The sequence below is a fragment of the Symphalangus syndactylus genome, chromosome 1 (genome assembly GCF_028878055.3).
Source record: "Symphalangus syndactylus isolate Jambi chromosome 1, NHGRI_mSymSyn1-v2.1_pri, whole genome shotgun sequence".
NCBI classification, from domain to species: domain Eukaryota; kingdom Metazoa; phylum Chordata; class Mammalia; order Primates; family Hylobatidae; genus Symphalangus; species Symphalangus syndactylus.
In genome coordinates this window covers 64,990,160-65,007,177 of record NC_072423.2, presented here as the reverse complement: position 1 = coordinate 65,007,177, position 17,018 = coordinate 64,990,160, and the positions used below count along the sequence as shown (strand labels likewise).

Genomic DNA, 17,018 nt, shown 5'->3' with positions numbered 1-17,018 from the left:
ATTTTAAAATTTCTTTCTTAATTTCTTTATTGACGCTTTCATTGTTCAGGATAATGTTTAATTTCTTTCTAGTGTTATTCCATTGTGGTCAGAAAAGATACTTCATACCATTTCAACTTTTTTGAATTTAGTGAGACTTGTTTTGTGGCCCAATACGTGGTCTCTTTTGGAGAAGGTTCCTCGTGCTGATGAGAACAGTGTGTATTCTACGGCAGTTGGATGAAGTATTCTGTAAGTGTCAGTTATGTATATTTGGTTTAGATTGTAGTTTAACTTTGATGTTTCTTTGTTGATTTTCTCTGTAGTTGATGATCTGTTCATTACTGAAAGTTAGATGTTGAAATGTCCACTACTATTAAAGACATTACAGTATATCTTTCCCTTTAGATCTATTGATGTTTGTGTTTTATATTTGGTTGCTCCAGTGTTGAGTGCATATATATGTTATATCCTTTTGCTGAATTGACCACTTTATTATTATACAGTGACTTTATCTATTTGTCTGTTTTTACAGTCTTTGACTTAAAGTCTGTTTTATCTGATATAAAAGTATAACTATTCCTGCTCTTTTTTGGTTTCCATTTGTGTGCAATATCTTTTTCCATCCCTTCACTTTCAGTCTGCATGTGTCTTTATAGGTGAAATGAATTTCTTGTAGGGAGCGCAGGGTTGGGTCATTTAAACAATTTTCTTTTCTTTTACCCATTCAGCCACTCTGTGTCTTTTTTTTTTTTTTTTTTTTTTGAGATGGAGTCTTACTCTGTCGCCCAGGCTGGAGTGCAGTGGCACGATATTGGCTCACTGCAACCTCCGCCTCCCGGGTTCAAGCAATTCTCCTGTCTCAGCCTCCCGAGTAGCTGGGACTACAGGTGCCCTCCACCAAGCCCAGCTCATTTTTGTATTTTTAGTAGAGATGGGATTTCACCATATTGGTCAGGCTGGTCTCTAACTCCTCACCTCAGGTGGTCCTCCCGCCTCAGCCTCCCAAGGTGCTGGGATTACAGGTGTGAGCCACCGTGCCCGGCCTCACTCTATGTCTTTTAGTTGGAGAATTAGTTCATTTACATTCATTGTTGTTATTGATAGGTAAAGATTTACTACTGCTATTTTTGTTACTTGTTATTTGGTTGTTTTGTAACTCTTCTTTTTTTTTTTTCTTGCCCTCTTCCTTTGTGGTTAGGTGATTTTCTTTGGTAGTACGTTTTAATGTGTTTTTTAAATAAATTTTATCATTTTTTGTTTTTGAGACAAGGTCTCACTCTGTCATTCAGGCTGGAGTGCAGTGACATGATCATAGCTCAGTGAAGCCTTGAACTCCTGGCTTCAAGCAATCCTCCCACTTTAGCCTTCCAAGTGGCTGTAACTACAGGTGCACACCACCATGGTCATTAAAAATTTTTTTTTGTAGAGATGGGGTCTTACAATGTTGCCAGGCTGGTCTTCAACTCGTTGCCTCAGGCATTCCTCCTGCCTCAGCCTCCCACAATGTTGGGATTACAGGTGTGAGCCACTGCACCCAGCCTGTGTTGCTTTTTTTTTTTTTTTTTTATACGGAGTCTCGCTATGTCACCAGGCAGGAGTGCAGTGGTGTGATCTCGGCTCACTGCGACCTCCGACTCCCGGGTTCAAACAATTCTCCTGCCTCAACCTCCCGAGTAGCTGGGACTACAGGCGCATGCCACCACACCCAGCTAGTTTTTGTATTTTTAGTAGAGAGGGGGTTTCACCATGTTGGCCAGGCTGGTCTGGATCTCCTGACCTCGTAATCCGCCCTCCTTGGCCTCCCAAAGTGCTGGGATTTACAGGTGTGAGCCACCATGCCCAGCCCTGTGTTGCTTATTTTCAGTATATCTACTGTATGTTTTTTCTTCTTGGTTACCACGAAGCTTACAAAAAACATCTTATATGTGGGCGTCAAGCCATCCAGTTGCCGAGGCAAGAGACTGAGGGCACAAGCTGTTCCAGTATAATAAAGAAAATATATAGAATAAGAATAGTTATAATAGTTATACTAGAAATAGATTATAGATTTGATTATATATGAATATTATTAATTATTAGTTTGTAGCATTACTCTTTATTCCAGTATTATTATAATCTTTGTTCTACAACTATAACCTAAGAAAAACCAGGCTATACAGATATAGGAGCTGAAGGGACATGGTGAGAAGTGACCAGAAGACAATAGTGTGAGCCCTCTGTCACGCCCGGACAGGGCCACTAGAGGGCTTCTTGGTTTAGTGGTAACGCCAGTGCCTGGGAAGGCACCCATTACTTAGCCAACCTGGAAAGGGAGTCTCCCTTTCCCCGGCAGAGCTAGAGAACACTCTGCTCCACCTCTTGTGGAAGGTCTGACATCAGTCAGGCCCGCCTGCAGCCATCTGGAGACCTCTGCCCGTGATGCTGTGCTTCAGCGGTCACGTTCCTGGTCCACTTTCATGTTTCGCCTTGTACACCTGGCTCCGTCTTCTAGATAGCAGTAGTAGAATTAGTGAAAGTATTAAAGCCGTTGATCTCTCCGAAAAATGCATAGAAGAAATAATGACGTAAGCTGTCTCCTCTTTCTGCCTCGGCTACCAAAATAGGGAAGGGCCCCCTGTCCAGTGGACATGTGACTTGTGTGACCTTACCTATCATTGGAGACAACTCACACTCCTTACCCTGCCCGCTTGCCTTGTATACAATAAATAACAGCGCGGCCAGGCATTTGGGGCCGCTACCAGTCTCCATGTCTTGGTGGTAGTGGTCCCCCGAGCCCAGCTGTCTTTTCTTCTATCTCTTTGTCTTGTGTCTTTATTTCTATGATCTCTCGTCTCCGCCCACGAAGAAAAAAACCTACAGGCCCAGTAGGGCTGGACCCTATATTATAGATATAACAAGTTATTTTAAATAGGTGACGTCTTAACTTTGATTACAAAGAAAATCAAACAAAGGAAAACTAAAACTCTCTACACTTTTTAACTCCTCCGCATTGTCTTGTTGTCTCTGTGTACATCTTTTGATATTGCCTATCTCTTAACTGTTTGCTATAGTTATTTTTTTGATAGGTTTGTCTTTTAGTCTTATACTAGAGTTATGAGGGGATTACACATAATTATATTATTAGAGTATTCTGAATCTGTCTGTGTAATTACTTTTACCAGGGAATTTTGTATCTTCATGTTTTCTTTTTGCATATTGCTATCCTTTTCTTTTAGATTGATGAACTCCCTTTACCATTTCTTATAAGAAATGATGGTGATGAATTTCCTCAGCTTTTGTTCATCTGGGAAGGTTTTCTCTCCCCTCCATGTTTGAAGGAAAGCTTTGGTTGGTACAGTATTCTTAATTACCAGTTTTTTTCTTTTAGCATTTTGAATATGTCATCTTGCTCTCTCCTGTCCTGTATGGTTTCTGCTGAAAAGTCTGTTGCTAGATGAATTGGTGCTCTTTTATGTGTTACTTCCTTCTCTTCTGTTGCTTATTTTTGGATCCTTACTTTGTCTTTGACCTTTGAGAGTTTGATTAGTATATGTCTTGGGGTAGTCTATTTGTTTGTTTGTTTGTTTGTTTTTTTGAGACAGAGTCTCTCTCTCTCGCCCAGGCTGGAGTGCAGTGGCACGATCTTGGCTCACTGCAAGCTCCGCCTCCTGGGTTCACGCCATTCTTCTGCCTCAGCCTCCCGAGTAGCTGGGACTACAGGCGCCCGCCACAACGCCTGGCTAATTTTTTTGTATTTTTAGTAGAGACAGGGTTTCACCGTATTAGCCAAGATGGTCTCGATCTCCTGACCTTGTGATCCGCCCGCCTTGGCCTCTCAAAGTGCTGGGATTACAGGCGTGAGCCACTGCGTCCAGCTCTATTTGGTTATTATTTGGATTTAATTTGTTTGGTGATTTCTGACCTTGTTGTACATTGATATTTTTTTTTATAGTTTTTGCTTTTATCTTTCTCTAGATTTGGAAAGTTTTCTGTTATAATTTGAATAAGCTCATTACCCCTTGCTCTTTCTCAACTCTCTCTTGAATGCCATTGACTCAGTTTTGCTTTTTTGAGGTTAGTCTCTATATCCTGTTGGCCTTCTCCATTCCTTTTCATTCTTTTTTCTCTTCTGTGTATTTTCAAATAGCTTATATCCAGTCCCACTGTTTTTATTTTTTTCCACTGCTTAATTCTGCTGTTGAGAGCCTCTGATGCATTTTTCATTTCAACGAATACATTTCTCAGTTCTAGGATTTTTGTTTGATTTTGAAAACATCATTTCCATCTCTGTTAAATTTCTCTGATAAATTTCTGAATTGGTTTTCTGTGTTATCTTAGAGTTCACTGAGTTTCTTTAGAACTGCTATTTTGAATTATTTAACTGAGAGCTTACACATTGCTGCCTTATTAGGGTTGGTCATTGGCACTTTGCTTTGTCCATTGGCTTCCTGTTTATTTTGTTTCTTATCTGCCTTATATGGCTTCGTATTGAAGGATCATTTATTTTTTTCTAGTTTTTGCTGTCTGCTTATTTTGGTCTTTCTAGGGCATACTTGCCTAGAGGTTCTTTGCAATTGCCTGTTGAATCCCCTAAATTATAGATTGCTGCCTCCTTTTCAGAACTAAATGGTGCCTTAAGCCCAAGTTTGCCTTGGGTGTCACAAATGTTTGGAACTCTGTTCATCCTGAATTGGGTGGGAAGGAGTGGGGGTGGATCCCAAAAGTGGTACCTTGGCTATGTGGGAAGTCTGGTTAGGGATTTATGGACAGAAGAACCATGGAATGTGTGCCTCCTACAGTATAGTGCTGCTGAACAGCCACTCTGATTTGATGTCTCTTTTGGCTGAGATAAAGAGCAGAGTTTCAAGGGCCAGGTTTGCTAGTCCTGTCTCTTCTCTTTGACTGTAGCTACCCTTAGGGATTTTTCTTCCTACAGGTACTCTATAAGGCTTCCTATGGATTGAGGCAGGAATGATTTTCCTGCAAGGGAACCCAAGATGGTAGGGAAGCTGGCTCTCTGCCTTGATGTCAATTTTTCCAGTGTAGAGACTGTGATTCTGGGGGAATTTTCTGTGCCGTGTGCCTGGTAGATAGGGGGAAGGATGTTGCAGATACAGCAATTTGTTTCTTTTATTATCTGCTTGGAGTTTTTCATGTCTCTGGCCCCAGGGATCATTTCAGCTTCAGACTCGAGTTCTGGGATATTGCTGATGATAATCTTGGTGCTGGGTATTTTTTTTTTTCGGTTTTCTGTTGGGGAGGGTGAGGTCAGATTGTTTCTACTCTGCGATTTTGGTGTTGCCACAGATATGTACACACACACTAATCCTTATCAGCAGTATAAAATTGTATGCATTTCCTCACTTATGTACCTTTTAACATACTACTCCCTTTAGGTAAAATGCCTGCTCCTCTTTTTCTGCCTTGTTACCTGGATTAATTCCTCTACATCCTATAAATATTGAGTTTATATGATTTGGGAACCTCCTCTCTCCTTTTACTCTCCATAGTATTATATGTGCATATACTCTTCATCTATTTAGGTTTACTCTTACCTATTAAAATTCATCTGATTTCTAGATTGCAAGTGTCTTGGAGGCTAAGGATGTCTTTTTAATTTTATTTGGGCCAAAATATATCTAATCCACTTTAGTATGTTTATAGTATTTTAAAGAAAAATCGATAAATTGAATAATTGTCTTACTGACATGTACATAAAGAAACTAATTCCCTGAGGTTCTTTGGGGAAGGGATATTATATAGAATAAGAAAAGTTAACATTAAGTTGCTTATCTAGGTGTAGCATTAGGCTTGATTGTATTCAAATCTTACGAGCATACATGATCATATCAGTAGATGTAGAAAAAGTACTTGACAAAATCCAATACCCTTTCGTGATAAAAACACTAAACCAACTGGGACCAGAAGGGAACTTCTTTGGCTTGATAAAGGACATCTATGAAAAACCCACAGCTAACATCGTGCTTAATGATGAAAGACTGAATACTTACCCCGTAACATGAGAAACAAGACAAGAATGTCCACTTTATTACTTCTGTTCAACATTGTACCAGCGGTTCTAGTCATAGCAACTAGGTAAGAAAAAGAAATAAAAGGAAGAAGTAAAAGGAAAAGAAGATGTGAAACTAACTTTGTTTACAGATGACCTGATACCGTGTATAGAAAAACCCAAAGAATCCACAAAAGCTATTGTAGCTAATAAATGAGTTCAGCAAGATTACAGGAACCAAGATTGATACAGGAACATCAGTTTTCTTTCTGTACACTAACAATGAACAATATGAAAATGAAATTAAAACAATTTCACTTAAAATGGCATCAAAAAGAATAAAATACTTAAGAATAAATTTAACCAAGGAGATGCAATACTTGTACAGTGAAAACTACTGAACATTGTTGAAAGAAATTAAAGAAGACCTAAATAAATGACAAAACATTCCATGTTCTTAGATCAGGTTTAATATTGTTTAGATGGTATATTAGTTTCCTAGGGCTGCTATAACAAATTACCATAGACTGGGTGGCTTAATAGAGATTTATTCTTTCACAGTATCAGAGGCTAGAAGTCCAGAGTCTGGGTGTTGGCAAGATAGGTTTGTTCTGGAGACTTTCAGGGACAATCTGTTGTATGCCTTTCTCCCAGCTTCTGGTGGTTCCCAGCAATCTTTGTTCCTTGGCTTGTAGATGCATCACTCTATATTCTCTGCCACTGTCTCACATGACCTTTTTCCCTGTGAGTCTGTGTTTCTTGGTGGGTGTCGGCACATGACTCTCTTATAAGGACACTAAACATTGAATTTAGGGCCTACCCTAATCCAGTATGACCTCACTTTAACTTGATTACATATGTAAAGGCCCTACTTACAAATAAGGTAACATTAACAGACACCTGGATTAGGACTTGAGCATATTTTGGAAGGGGGCATAATTCAACCCACAATAGATGGCAGTATTTCCCAAACTAATCTTCCGATTAAGTGTAATCCCTATCAAAATCCTGGTACTTTTTTTGCAGAAATTGACACACTCGTACTAAAATTCATATGGAAATTCAAGGGACCCCCATTTATCAAAATAGTCTTGAAAAGGAAGAACAGAGTTGGAGAACTCACAATTCCTGGTTTCAAAACTTAACCACAAAGCTACAGTTATCCAGATAGTATACTAGTGATGTAATGTTAGACATATAGATTAATGGAATAGAATTGAGAGTCTGGAAATAAGCCCCTTGCATTTAGGTCAATTTATTTATTTATTTTTTTTTAAGAGATGGAGTTTTGCTAGATTGCTGAGGCTGGAGTTCAATGGCTTGTTCATAGACACAGTCATGGTGCACTATAGCACAGAACACCTGGGCTCAAGTGATCCTCCTGCCTCAGCCTCCTGAGTAGCTGGGACTACAAGCATGTGCCATTGCACTTGGCTGGTTAGTTGATTTTTGACAAGAGTTCAAGATCCTTCAGTGAGAGATGAATGGTCTTTTCAACAAGTGGTACTGGGATAACTGGATATCAACAAACAAGTTGGACCCCTACTACATACCATACACCGATATTATATCAAAATTGAACATAGACCTAAATGTAAAAGGTAAAACTAGAAAACTCTTAGAATAAATCATAGACATAAATCTTCGTGACCTTGGATTAGACAATGTTTTAGTAGACATGACCCCAAAATTAGAAGCAACCAAAGAGAAAGTAGAGAAATGGGACTTCATCAAAATTAAAAACTTCTGTGTTTTAAAGGAGACTATCAAGAAAGTGGACAGCTCATGGAATGAGATAAAAAGTTTGCAAATTATATGGTTAATAACGGACTTCTATTTAGAATATATAAAGAACTCTTAAAATTCAACAGTTAAAACCTAATAGAAAAATGGGCAAAGAATTTGAATAGTCAGTTTCCCAAAGAAAATATGCTATAGAGATGGCTAATAGTGCCGCTGTATTAGTTGGCTAGGGCTGCCATAATAAAATACCACAGACTAGGTTGCTTAAACAATAGAAATTTATTTTCTCAGCTTGGGCAATATAACGAAACCCTGTCTCTACAAAAAATACAAAAAAAAAAGATAAAGAAAAATTAGCCAGGTGTGGTGGTATGTGCTTGTCATCCCAGCCACTCAGAAGGATGAGGTTGGCAAATTGCTTGAGCCCAGGGAGGTCAAGGCTGGAGTTTGCCATGATCGTGCCACTGCAGTCCACCATGGGTGACAGAGTGAGACCCTGTCTCAAAAAAGAAAAAGAAGTATTTTCTCACACTCGTGGAGGCTAGAAGTTCAAGATCAAGGTGCCAACTATGTTGGTTTCTGTTGAGGCCTTTCTTCCTGGTCTGTAGACGGCCACCTTCTCTGCTCACTATGGCCTTTCTTCTGTGTGCAGTTGGAGAGGAAAATCTTTGATGTCTCTTCCTCTTATAAGGGTACCAGCCCTGTTGTATTCGGGACGCACCTGTAATACCCAATTTAACCTTAATTACTTCTGTAAAGGTCTTATCTGTAAATACAGTTACATTGGGAGTTAGGGATTCAGCATGTGAATTCTAGGGGGACATGGTTCCGTTCATAACATTCATGAAAAGATGCTTGATATTAATATTAGGGAACTACAAAGCAAAACCACAATGGCATACCACTTCACACACTAAGATGGCTTGAATAAAAAAAATAATAACTTTTGTTGAGGATTAGATCCATCATGTATTGCTGGTAACACTGTAAAACAATTGGGTTGCTTTAAAAAACAGTTTGGTAGTTTCTCAAAATGTTAAACGTAGAGTTACCATAGACCCAGCAGTTGCACTTTTAGGTGTGTACCTAAAAGAATTTAATATGTACGTCCATACAAAAAACTGTATAGGAATGTTGTAGAAGCATTATTCATAAGAGCCAGAAGGTAGAAACAACCCAAATGCCTATTAACTGGTAAATGGATAAGCAAAATGTGATATATTCATACATATCACAAAGAAATCACGTACTCACACATACTGCAACATAGATGAGTCTTGAATTATGCTAAGTGAAAGAAGCCAGTCACAAAAGATCACATATTGTGTGATTTTATTTATATAAAATGTCCAGAATAAGCAAATCCATAGAAACAAGAAAGTATATTACTGGTTATTTAGGGCCTGGGGAAAGGGGTGAATATGGAGTAACTGCTAATAGTTATGGGGTATCTTTATGACATAATAAAAATGAAATTAGTGGTTATGGTTGTACGACTCCATGAATATACTAAAAACCACTGAATTATATACTTTAAGTGGGTAAATTGTACGTGAAATACATCTTAATAAAGATGTCATTAACAAAAGTAAAAAGAAAAGGTACAATTATTGCATATCAGTCAAAATATAAAATCTTAAGGACACAAGTTAAGTTCTGATTAGCATGTACTAACACATTTTGTGTTAAATATTCTCTTTGGGAATGTTAGGTTAGCACAAATTAGGAGTATTACTTGCAGAATTCTTTCTCCTTCAGAATTTTTCTTGGGCAGTAGAGTGTTAACAGTAATATGATATTTGAGTTCCAGAAGATCTTCTTTTTGTTCTTTATTCAACAAAACTTATTAAGTGCTTATTCTGTATTAGGCCCTGTGATTAGTATTAGGATCACAAAGACAAGACATCATCTCCTCCTATGAAGGGGTTTCCTTTTTAGCTTGGATGGATAGAATGGGAAATAACTGTGATAAAGTGTTAAAAAATAGTATGATTAGTAAGTATTCAGGATTTTTTGAGAGTGCAAGAGAAGAGTGGTCATTTCTGCTGGGCAAATTAGAGAAAACTACAAAGAGATAATTAACACTTGGAATAAGCTTTAAAGATAGACTAGGTTTCACTGGGAAAAGCACTCGGCAGAGGGAGCACTTGTATAATGGCTGCTCTGTTTGGGCCGGATAATAAGTCTAGTAAATTTTGGGTAATTGAGAGTGAGATAAAAGGCACTGTTGTTGATATGGCTAAGAGAAAACTTCGTGTATATGACTTTTATTTTTAACCGTTCAGAGGCACTTTTTTCTCTGTTTGCTTTAGAAAGAACAGTTTACTTGGCCTGCAATCCCAGCACTTTGGGAGGCCAAGGCGGGTGGATCACCCAAGGTCAGGAGTTCGAGAACAGGCTGGCCAACATAGCGAAACCCTGCCTCTACTAAAAATACAAAAATTAGCTGGGTGTTGTGGTGCGTGCCTGTAATCCCAGCTACTTGGGAGACTGAGGCAGGAGAATTGCTTGAACCTGGGTAACACAGTGAGACTCTGTATCAAAAAAAGAAAAACTAAAGGAAACAAAGAACAGTTTACTTGTGTGGTTACAGAAAGTTAGTAAACAGGCTTTTATATGGTGTGACCACTCAGTCTTTTATATGCTAATAACCATTTGGACTAAGGAGAAGAGGATATAGTACGCCAATATTGTAGAAACTTATTTGACAAGGGAACCTTTACTCTTGGAGTTCAGTGTGGAATTAGGGGAGGTGTTCTGTTATCAATTGTGGTATATCTATTTGATGGAATATTAAGTAGTCATTAAAATGATTATTTTGAAGATGATAGCAGCATGGAAAATGCCTGTATAAAGACATCAGCATTCAAATTAGTTTGCTACAATGATTACAATTATGGTAAATATTCATGCATGGAAAATTAAAACTAAATACTATTTTTATCCATTAAATTGGCAATGGTGTGGGGAAATGATACACTCTTTGTAGAGCAGTTTGGCTTTATTGGAATTGTAAACAAATGTATGCTTTGATCAGATAGTTCTTTTAAGAATCTCTACTGAAATACTGACCTCATGTGCACAAAGATGTATACACAGGAATGGTCTTTACAGTACTGTACATATTGGTGACAATTTGGAAGCACTTTAAATGATAGTCAATAGGAGAATAGTTAAGTACATTAGTGTATATCCAAGGAATACTCTGTAGCAGTTAAATTGAATTAAGGTCTATTCAATTTAGGTCTGTATTCTTAGACCTATTTAAGATAGGTCTGTATCTGTGACACTAAAAAATAAATCTTCTAAGATGCATTCTCTGAAAAAAAAGTCACAAAATATATGTATGTATGTGTCTCTATGTCTGTGTATACATATATATGTATATAATATTCCCATTTATGGAAAACAACTATATTATGAATGTCATTCAGCATATTGATAGAATGTCTGTAAGGACACAGAGTAGAATATTAATAGTGGTTTCTAGTGGGATGGGAATGGTGATCCAGGGTGTTTGTGTGAAATGGAACTTTTACTTTACATGTTTCTGAAATGTTTGAATTTTTAGCAAAAATTGTATATTACTTTTATAACAGTTTTAAAAAACATGCAGGGGAGAATAGACAAACGTATACCAAAGTATTTACACTTGTATTAAGGTGGTAAGATTATGGATGACTCTTTCCCCAAATTTGTATCAAATTTGTATATTGAAATTATAAAAAGGAGGTGCTGGGGCAGTGGTTCATGCCTGTAATCCCAGCACTTTGGGAGGCTGAGGCAGGCAGATCACTTGAGCTCAGGAGTTCGAGACCAGCCAGGCTAACATGGTGAAATCCTGTCTCTACTAAAAATACAAAAATTAGCTGGGCACGGTGGCATGTGCCTGTAATCCCAGCTACTTGGGAGGCTGAGGCAGGAGAATCACTTGAACGTGGGAGGTGGAGGTTGCAGTGAGCCAAGATCATGCCACTGCACTCCAGCCTGGGTGACAGAGCAAGACTCTGTCAAAAAAAAAAAAAACAGAAAACAAACAATATATGTATGTATTTGTATATATATAAATAAAGGAAACAAATCATTCAGGATATAATTGCAAAGGATTGCCTTACTCTTTTGATCTTCACTGTTTATGAATTTTGTATTCAAATTAAGCAAACCTATCCATTTTGAGGTTTAGCTTTGCTCTTATAGGTGGACCTTCAATCCTGCTGTTCTCACTAAAGCGAACATTGTCCGAAGTGGAGATGCTGCTCAAGGTGCAGAAGGAGGCACCTCGCAGTTTCAAGTGGGTGATCTTGTACAAGTTTGTTATGACCTGGAACGAATTAAACTTCTACAAAGAGGACATGGAGAATGGGCTGAAGCGATGCTTCCAGTAAGTATGTATAGAATAATTCTGGGCTAGAAATTACAGTATGCTTATGTCATTTTTAAAAGTAAATTAATATAGAAATTAAATTGGCATAAAACATCCTAGAATTGTACTCTCCATTTGCACCTAGACATACGCGTGCCTTTTGTTTTCTAATTTATCCCAGTTAAATTAGCCTGGGAAGATCCAGAAAAGGTTACAGTTAATATTTAATATTTTTTGATAGAGTGGTTATTGGAGAATGTTATGTGGTGCAAGTCAGCAGTGGTTTTTCTGATACTTAACCCCAGAATGATATAGGTCTGTGCCCATCTGGTCTCTAGCAGTGCTGGACCAGTGCAGCTTTCCTGATTTGGGGGCCTGCCTCCTTAAAACTTGAGTATGAAAGAGCAGCTCAGAAATGTATGTGCTTTCATGAGTGAATTTGTTCCCAAAGAGCTACAGTTTTTTATTTAGTCATTTTTTCATCAAATGTTCAGCAGCAACAAACAAATTTGCTTGTTCTGCCCTCTCTTCAACCATCCTTCCCTTTCCCTGTCTGTATCCCTTGCTTCTGTCCTTCTGTCCCTGCCTTTGGTATTACTCTGTCACCCTGCCATCCCTTATGCTGCCTTGTTCTGTTTCCCTTTCTCCTCCCCCTTGCTGTGTCCTCCTCTATAGTTCTCCACCTTGCCTACTCCCATCTCCTGTCTCATCCAGCCTCTCAGTTCCTGTCCTGTCTGTCCTTCCATTCCAGTCCCATTCAGTGCCTCCATCCTGTCCCGTGTACTTCATCTCACATCCCTCTTAGTATCCTGTTACCCCCACTCTACTGTAATTGTTCGGTCTCTTCTCCTGGCCAGCACCTCTTTCTCTTCCCATCCAGCCCCAACTCCTGCCCCATCTCATCCCCTCCCATCCTGCGTAGTCCCTCCTTCCTGTTGTCCTGACCCTCCATTAGCTCTTCCATCCTTTCTGCCTTATTCCCTAAGTAGGTATTTTAGCACATATAATATGCCTGTTAGGCAGGGCTACAATAGCGAACAATACAGAAAAAATAGTGAACAATTGTGAACAAAACAGAAAAATAAAATCTCTGTTGTTACGATGCATTTATTCAAAGACACTTCACAGTTTGTAGCTGCCGTACACACATACATACAATATTACATGAGCGTGATGTTATAGCATCCTTATTTTAAAGATGAGGAAATCAGAGGTGCGATTCTGGACTGGATTTTGAATGCAGATCTGTTTTATTTCAGAACCTAAGCACTCTTTCTGCCATTTCATACTGCTATATAAATAAAACCTCTAGAGAATTCTAAAGGGAAATTCTGGGATTCCGGTAGTGGTGTTATAGATTTTGTATCTTATCGAATCCTTTTTGATAAAAATAGACAATTAGATTAGCATAACCAAAAAAGCCACAAACATCTATAACAAAACTAGGTTTCAGAGTAACCTGTTGAACCCTAAATATGAATGAGTAGAAATAAACCACTGACAGCTATTGAGTCTGCATCTCTTCTTATGGGAGCAGAGAGAATTAATGAGGCATCTGGTAGATCTGAGAACAGGAAAGCTCCAAAACAGCTAGCAAATATTCATTGGCTAGTGTGGTAGACAATTGTCTTAGCAGCACCTGAACCTGAGAGGGTTCCTGAAGACTCCAGTTTGGGATGAGAAAATAGGTCCATGCTAAAGTCAGAAGGGATGGAACTAGTGTGGGCCTTCAAACTCAAAACTAACCAGCCAAAGCTCCCTTCCAAGGCAGAGCCTCACTTTGAGGAGAAAGTGCTGGGAATAGAAACAAAATTTAGTAGGACGGAGACAGTAGGGACAAAGGAAGGAGAAGGTCCAGATAAAATTTAGAAGGGATCATGGTTAAATTCCCATACACAGTTATTATTGAAAAAGGAATAAGGAATAGAACTTCTCTACAGATAATGAAAGTATATCAGGCCAGACGTGGTAGCTCATGTCTGTAATCCCAGTGCTTTGGGAGGCCAAGGTGGGTGGATTGCTTGAGCCAAGGAGTTGAGACCAGCCTGAACAACATGGTGAAACTCTGTTTTTACTAAAAATACAAAAATTAGCCAGGTGTGGTGGTGTGTGCTTGTAGTCCCAGGTACTTGGGAGACTGAAGTGAGAGGATCTCTTGAGCCCAGGAGGTTGAGGCTGCAGTGAGCAGAGATCACACCACTGCACTCCAGCCTGGGCAACAGAATGAGACCCTGTCTCAAAAAAACAAACAAAAAAAAAAAACAACAAAAAAAAAACCATATCAGAAAGATATGTGCAGAAAAATGATGAAAACTATACTTTTATAATTTAAAATGAGCTAAAAGGCTGGGCACAGTAGTGTGTACCTGTAGTCCCAGCTACTCAGGAGGCTGAGGCAGGAGGATCACTTGACTTCAAGAGCTCTGGGTGTAGTGTGGGTGTCTGCAGTAAGTTCGGCAAGGATATGGTGACCTCCTGGGTGAACCCCAGATTGCCTATGGAGTGGGGAACTGACCCAAAATCAGAAACAGAGCAGGTCAAAACTCTTGTGCTGATCAGTAATGGGATCATGCCTGTGAATAGCTACTGCACTTTAGCCTGGGCTAATGTAGTGAGACTGACTCTTAAAAAAAAAAAATGCCAAAAACAAAAAATGAGCTAAAAGAAATTAAGAAAATGAAAAAAAAAGTCAGAGAATGAAATCAGAAATGAGATGATATAACTTAGGAAATAATTAAAAAGAAGTGGAAAAGTCATTTTATAAGTGAAGACTAAGCTGGAAGGAACACAGAGCAGAGCAAATAAATGCAACAGATAATGGCTAAGATAAATAGAAGGTGAAAAAGCAGGAAAATTTTAAAAATAGAAAAGGTGAAAAGTATTTCAGAGAAAGAAATAAACATGAAATAGCCTCTCTCTCTCTCTCTCTATATATATATATAGAGAGAGAGAGAGTCTATATATATATATATATAGAGAGAGAGAGAGAGAGAGAGTCCTTTTAGAAAGGGAAACTAAACCCAAATAAATGAAATGAAACAAATATGAAAATTTGTAATTTTAGAAAATTTTAGAAAAATTTTCCTGGAATTAAGAAAACAATTTGAAACCAAATTTTGAAGGGGCACGTTGCATACCTGGGAAAACTGACCCAGAACAGCAAACACTGGGCTATATTCTGGTAAAATAACTGAATCTTTAAGACGAGAGAAAGTATCCAGGAAAAAAGACCAGACAGGTTATTGGCCCTAACGGAAAGAAAATTATTTTGCTGTTAAGAGAAAAATCTCATCTCAGTGTTTTATGCCAGAAAACAGTGAGATAGCATTTAAGGTACTCAAGGAAAGAATATAAGCTGAAGATTTTATGTGTAACCAAACTAACCTTCAAGTATAAGTGTGCTATGAATATGTGAGAATTCTTGTTCCCAAGAGTCTTTTCTAAGTAATTTGCTAGATAATGAGTTTCAGACAACCAAAATGACTGTAGAGACATCAAGTGAAGGACTAGTGATCATGGAATATGTATTGATTTGTTGAACTAAGATTAAACGAATGTTGTAAAAGAAAGGGTAGAATATATAACGATTATATGTTCTAACAATGTAAATTATAGTTGTAAAAATGGGGTGGAAATTGAGCACATGAAAAGTTTAATATGCTGTTTGCCTTTTAGTTGTATTAACTGGGACTAAATACTATTATTTTAGATCAAAATATTAGGAAAGAGAAAGGGTAGGATAAGGACACATGAATGACTAATTTCAGTATTGCACATATTAGGAAACCAAGTCGAGATATGTGTGTGTGTGTGTATACACACACACACACACACACACACACACACACACACATATAGTAGCTATTAGGACAATACAAACTACATTAAAGCAGACAATGCAATGATAAACTATGAAGTTACAAATAAGCGTTACCTATATAAAAAGGGAATAGGATGATATAAGGGGCAAAGAAGGAAGGGAGACCTCTTTGAATATGTCTTGTTTTATAGATTTGATTTGAAATCACATGCATATTTAATACAATTGTAAAATTAAATTTAAAAAGGAAGCCCCTCAAAATGGAAAATGCAATGAAATAAATGAAACTAAGTGTGTTTCTGTTAGCATAACCATGTAGAGAGAAAATTCGAAGTAATTTTTTAAAAACAGTTAATTTTTCTTTGTATCTTCATAGGAAGAATAGACCCTAAAGAACTGCATGGAAATGAAATGTTTAACACTTTTCAGAAATCTTACTGCATGTAGTAGCGTTGATATTGTTATTCCGAGATTGTTAGATTTTCCAAAAAACAAATGAGTACTTGTGTGATAATTCTGTTACTCCTTTGACTTTGAGAATCAGGATTATCAGAGTTGTAAAAGAAGATGCAGATATAATATAGAGGAGGTGAAGTAAAGACACTGTAGTCTTGAATTTGAATGAAAAGAGTGTTTGAATTTATGATTTATGCTTTAAAAACAAAACAGATGTCTTCTTTTGAGAAGTGTATGTTCATATCCTTTGCCCACTTTTTGATGGGGTCATTTGTTTTTTTCTTGTAAATTTGTTTAAGTTCCTTGTAGATTTTGGATATTAGACCTTTGTCAGATGGGTAGATTGCAAAAATTTTCTCCCAGCCGTAAAAAAGAATGAGATCATGTCCTTTGCAGGGACATGGATGAAGCTGAAAGCCATCATCCTTAGCAAACAAACACAGAACAGAAAACCAAACACCGCATGTTCTCACTCATAAGTGGGAGTTGAACAATGAGAACACGTGGACACAGGGAGGGGAACAACACATACTGGGGCCTGTCGGGGTCGGGGACAAGGGGAGGGAGAGCATTAGGACAAATATCTAATATAATGCATGCAGGGCCTAAAACCTAGATGATGGGTTGGTAGGTGCAGCAGACCACCATGGCACATGTATAGCTGT

At 38.1% G+C, this 17,018-nt stretch overlaps 1 protein-coding gene across 1 annotated transcript in view; it reads left to right on the top strand.

Annotated features, from left to right (window-relative positions):
- MIB1 (MIB E3 ubiquitin protein ligase 1) overlaps positions 1–17,018 on the top strand; it is a 141,354-nt gene that overhangs the window by 46,822 nt on the left and 77,514 nt on the right. The window contains exon 7 of the mRNA XM_055236556.2: positions 11,912–12,095. Within this exon, the coding sequence (XP_055092531.1) occupies positions 11,912–12,095 (184 nt within the window). The remainder of the gene's footprint in view (positions 1–11,911; positions 12,096–17,018) is intronic.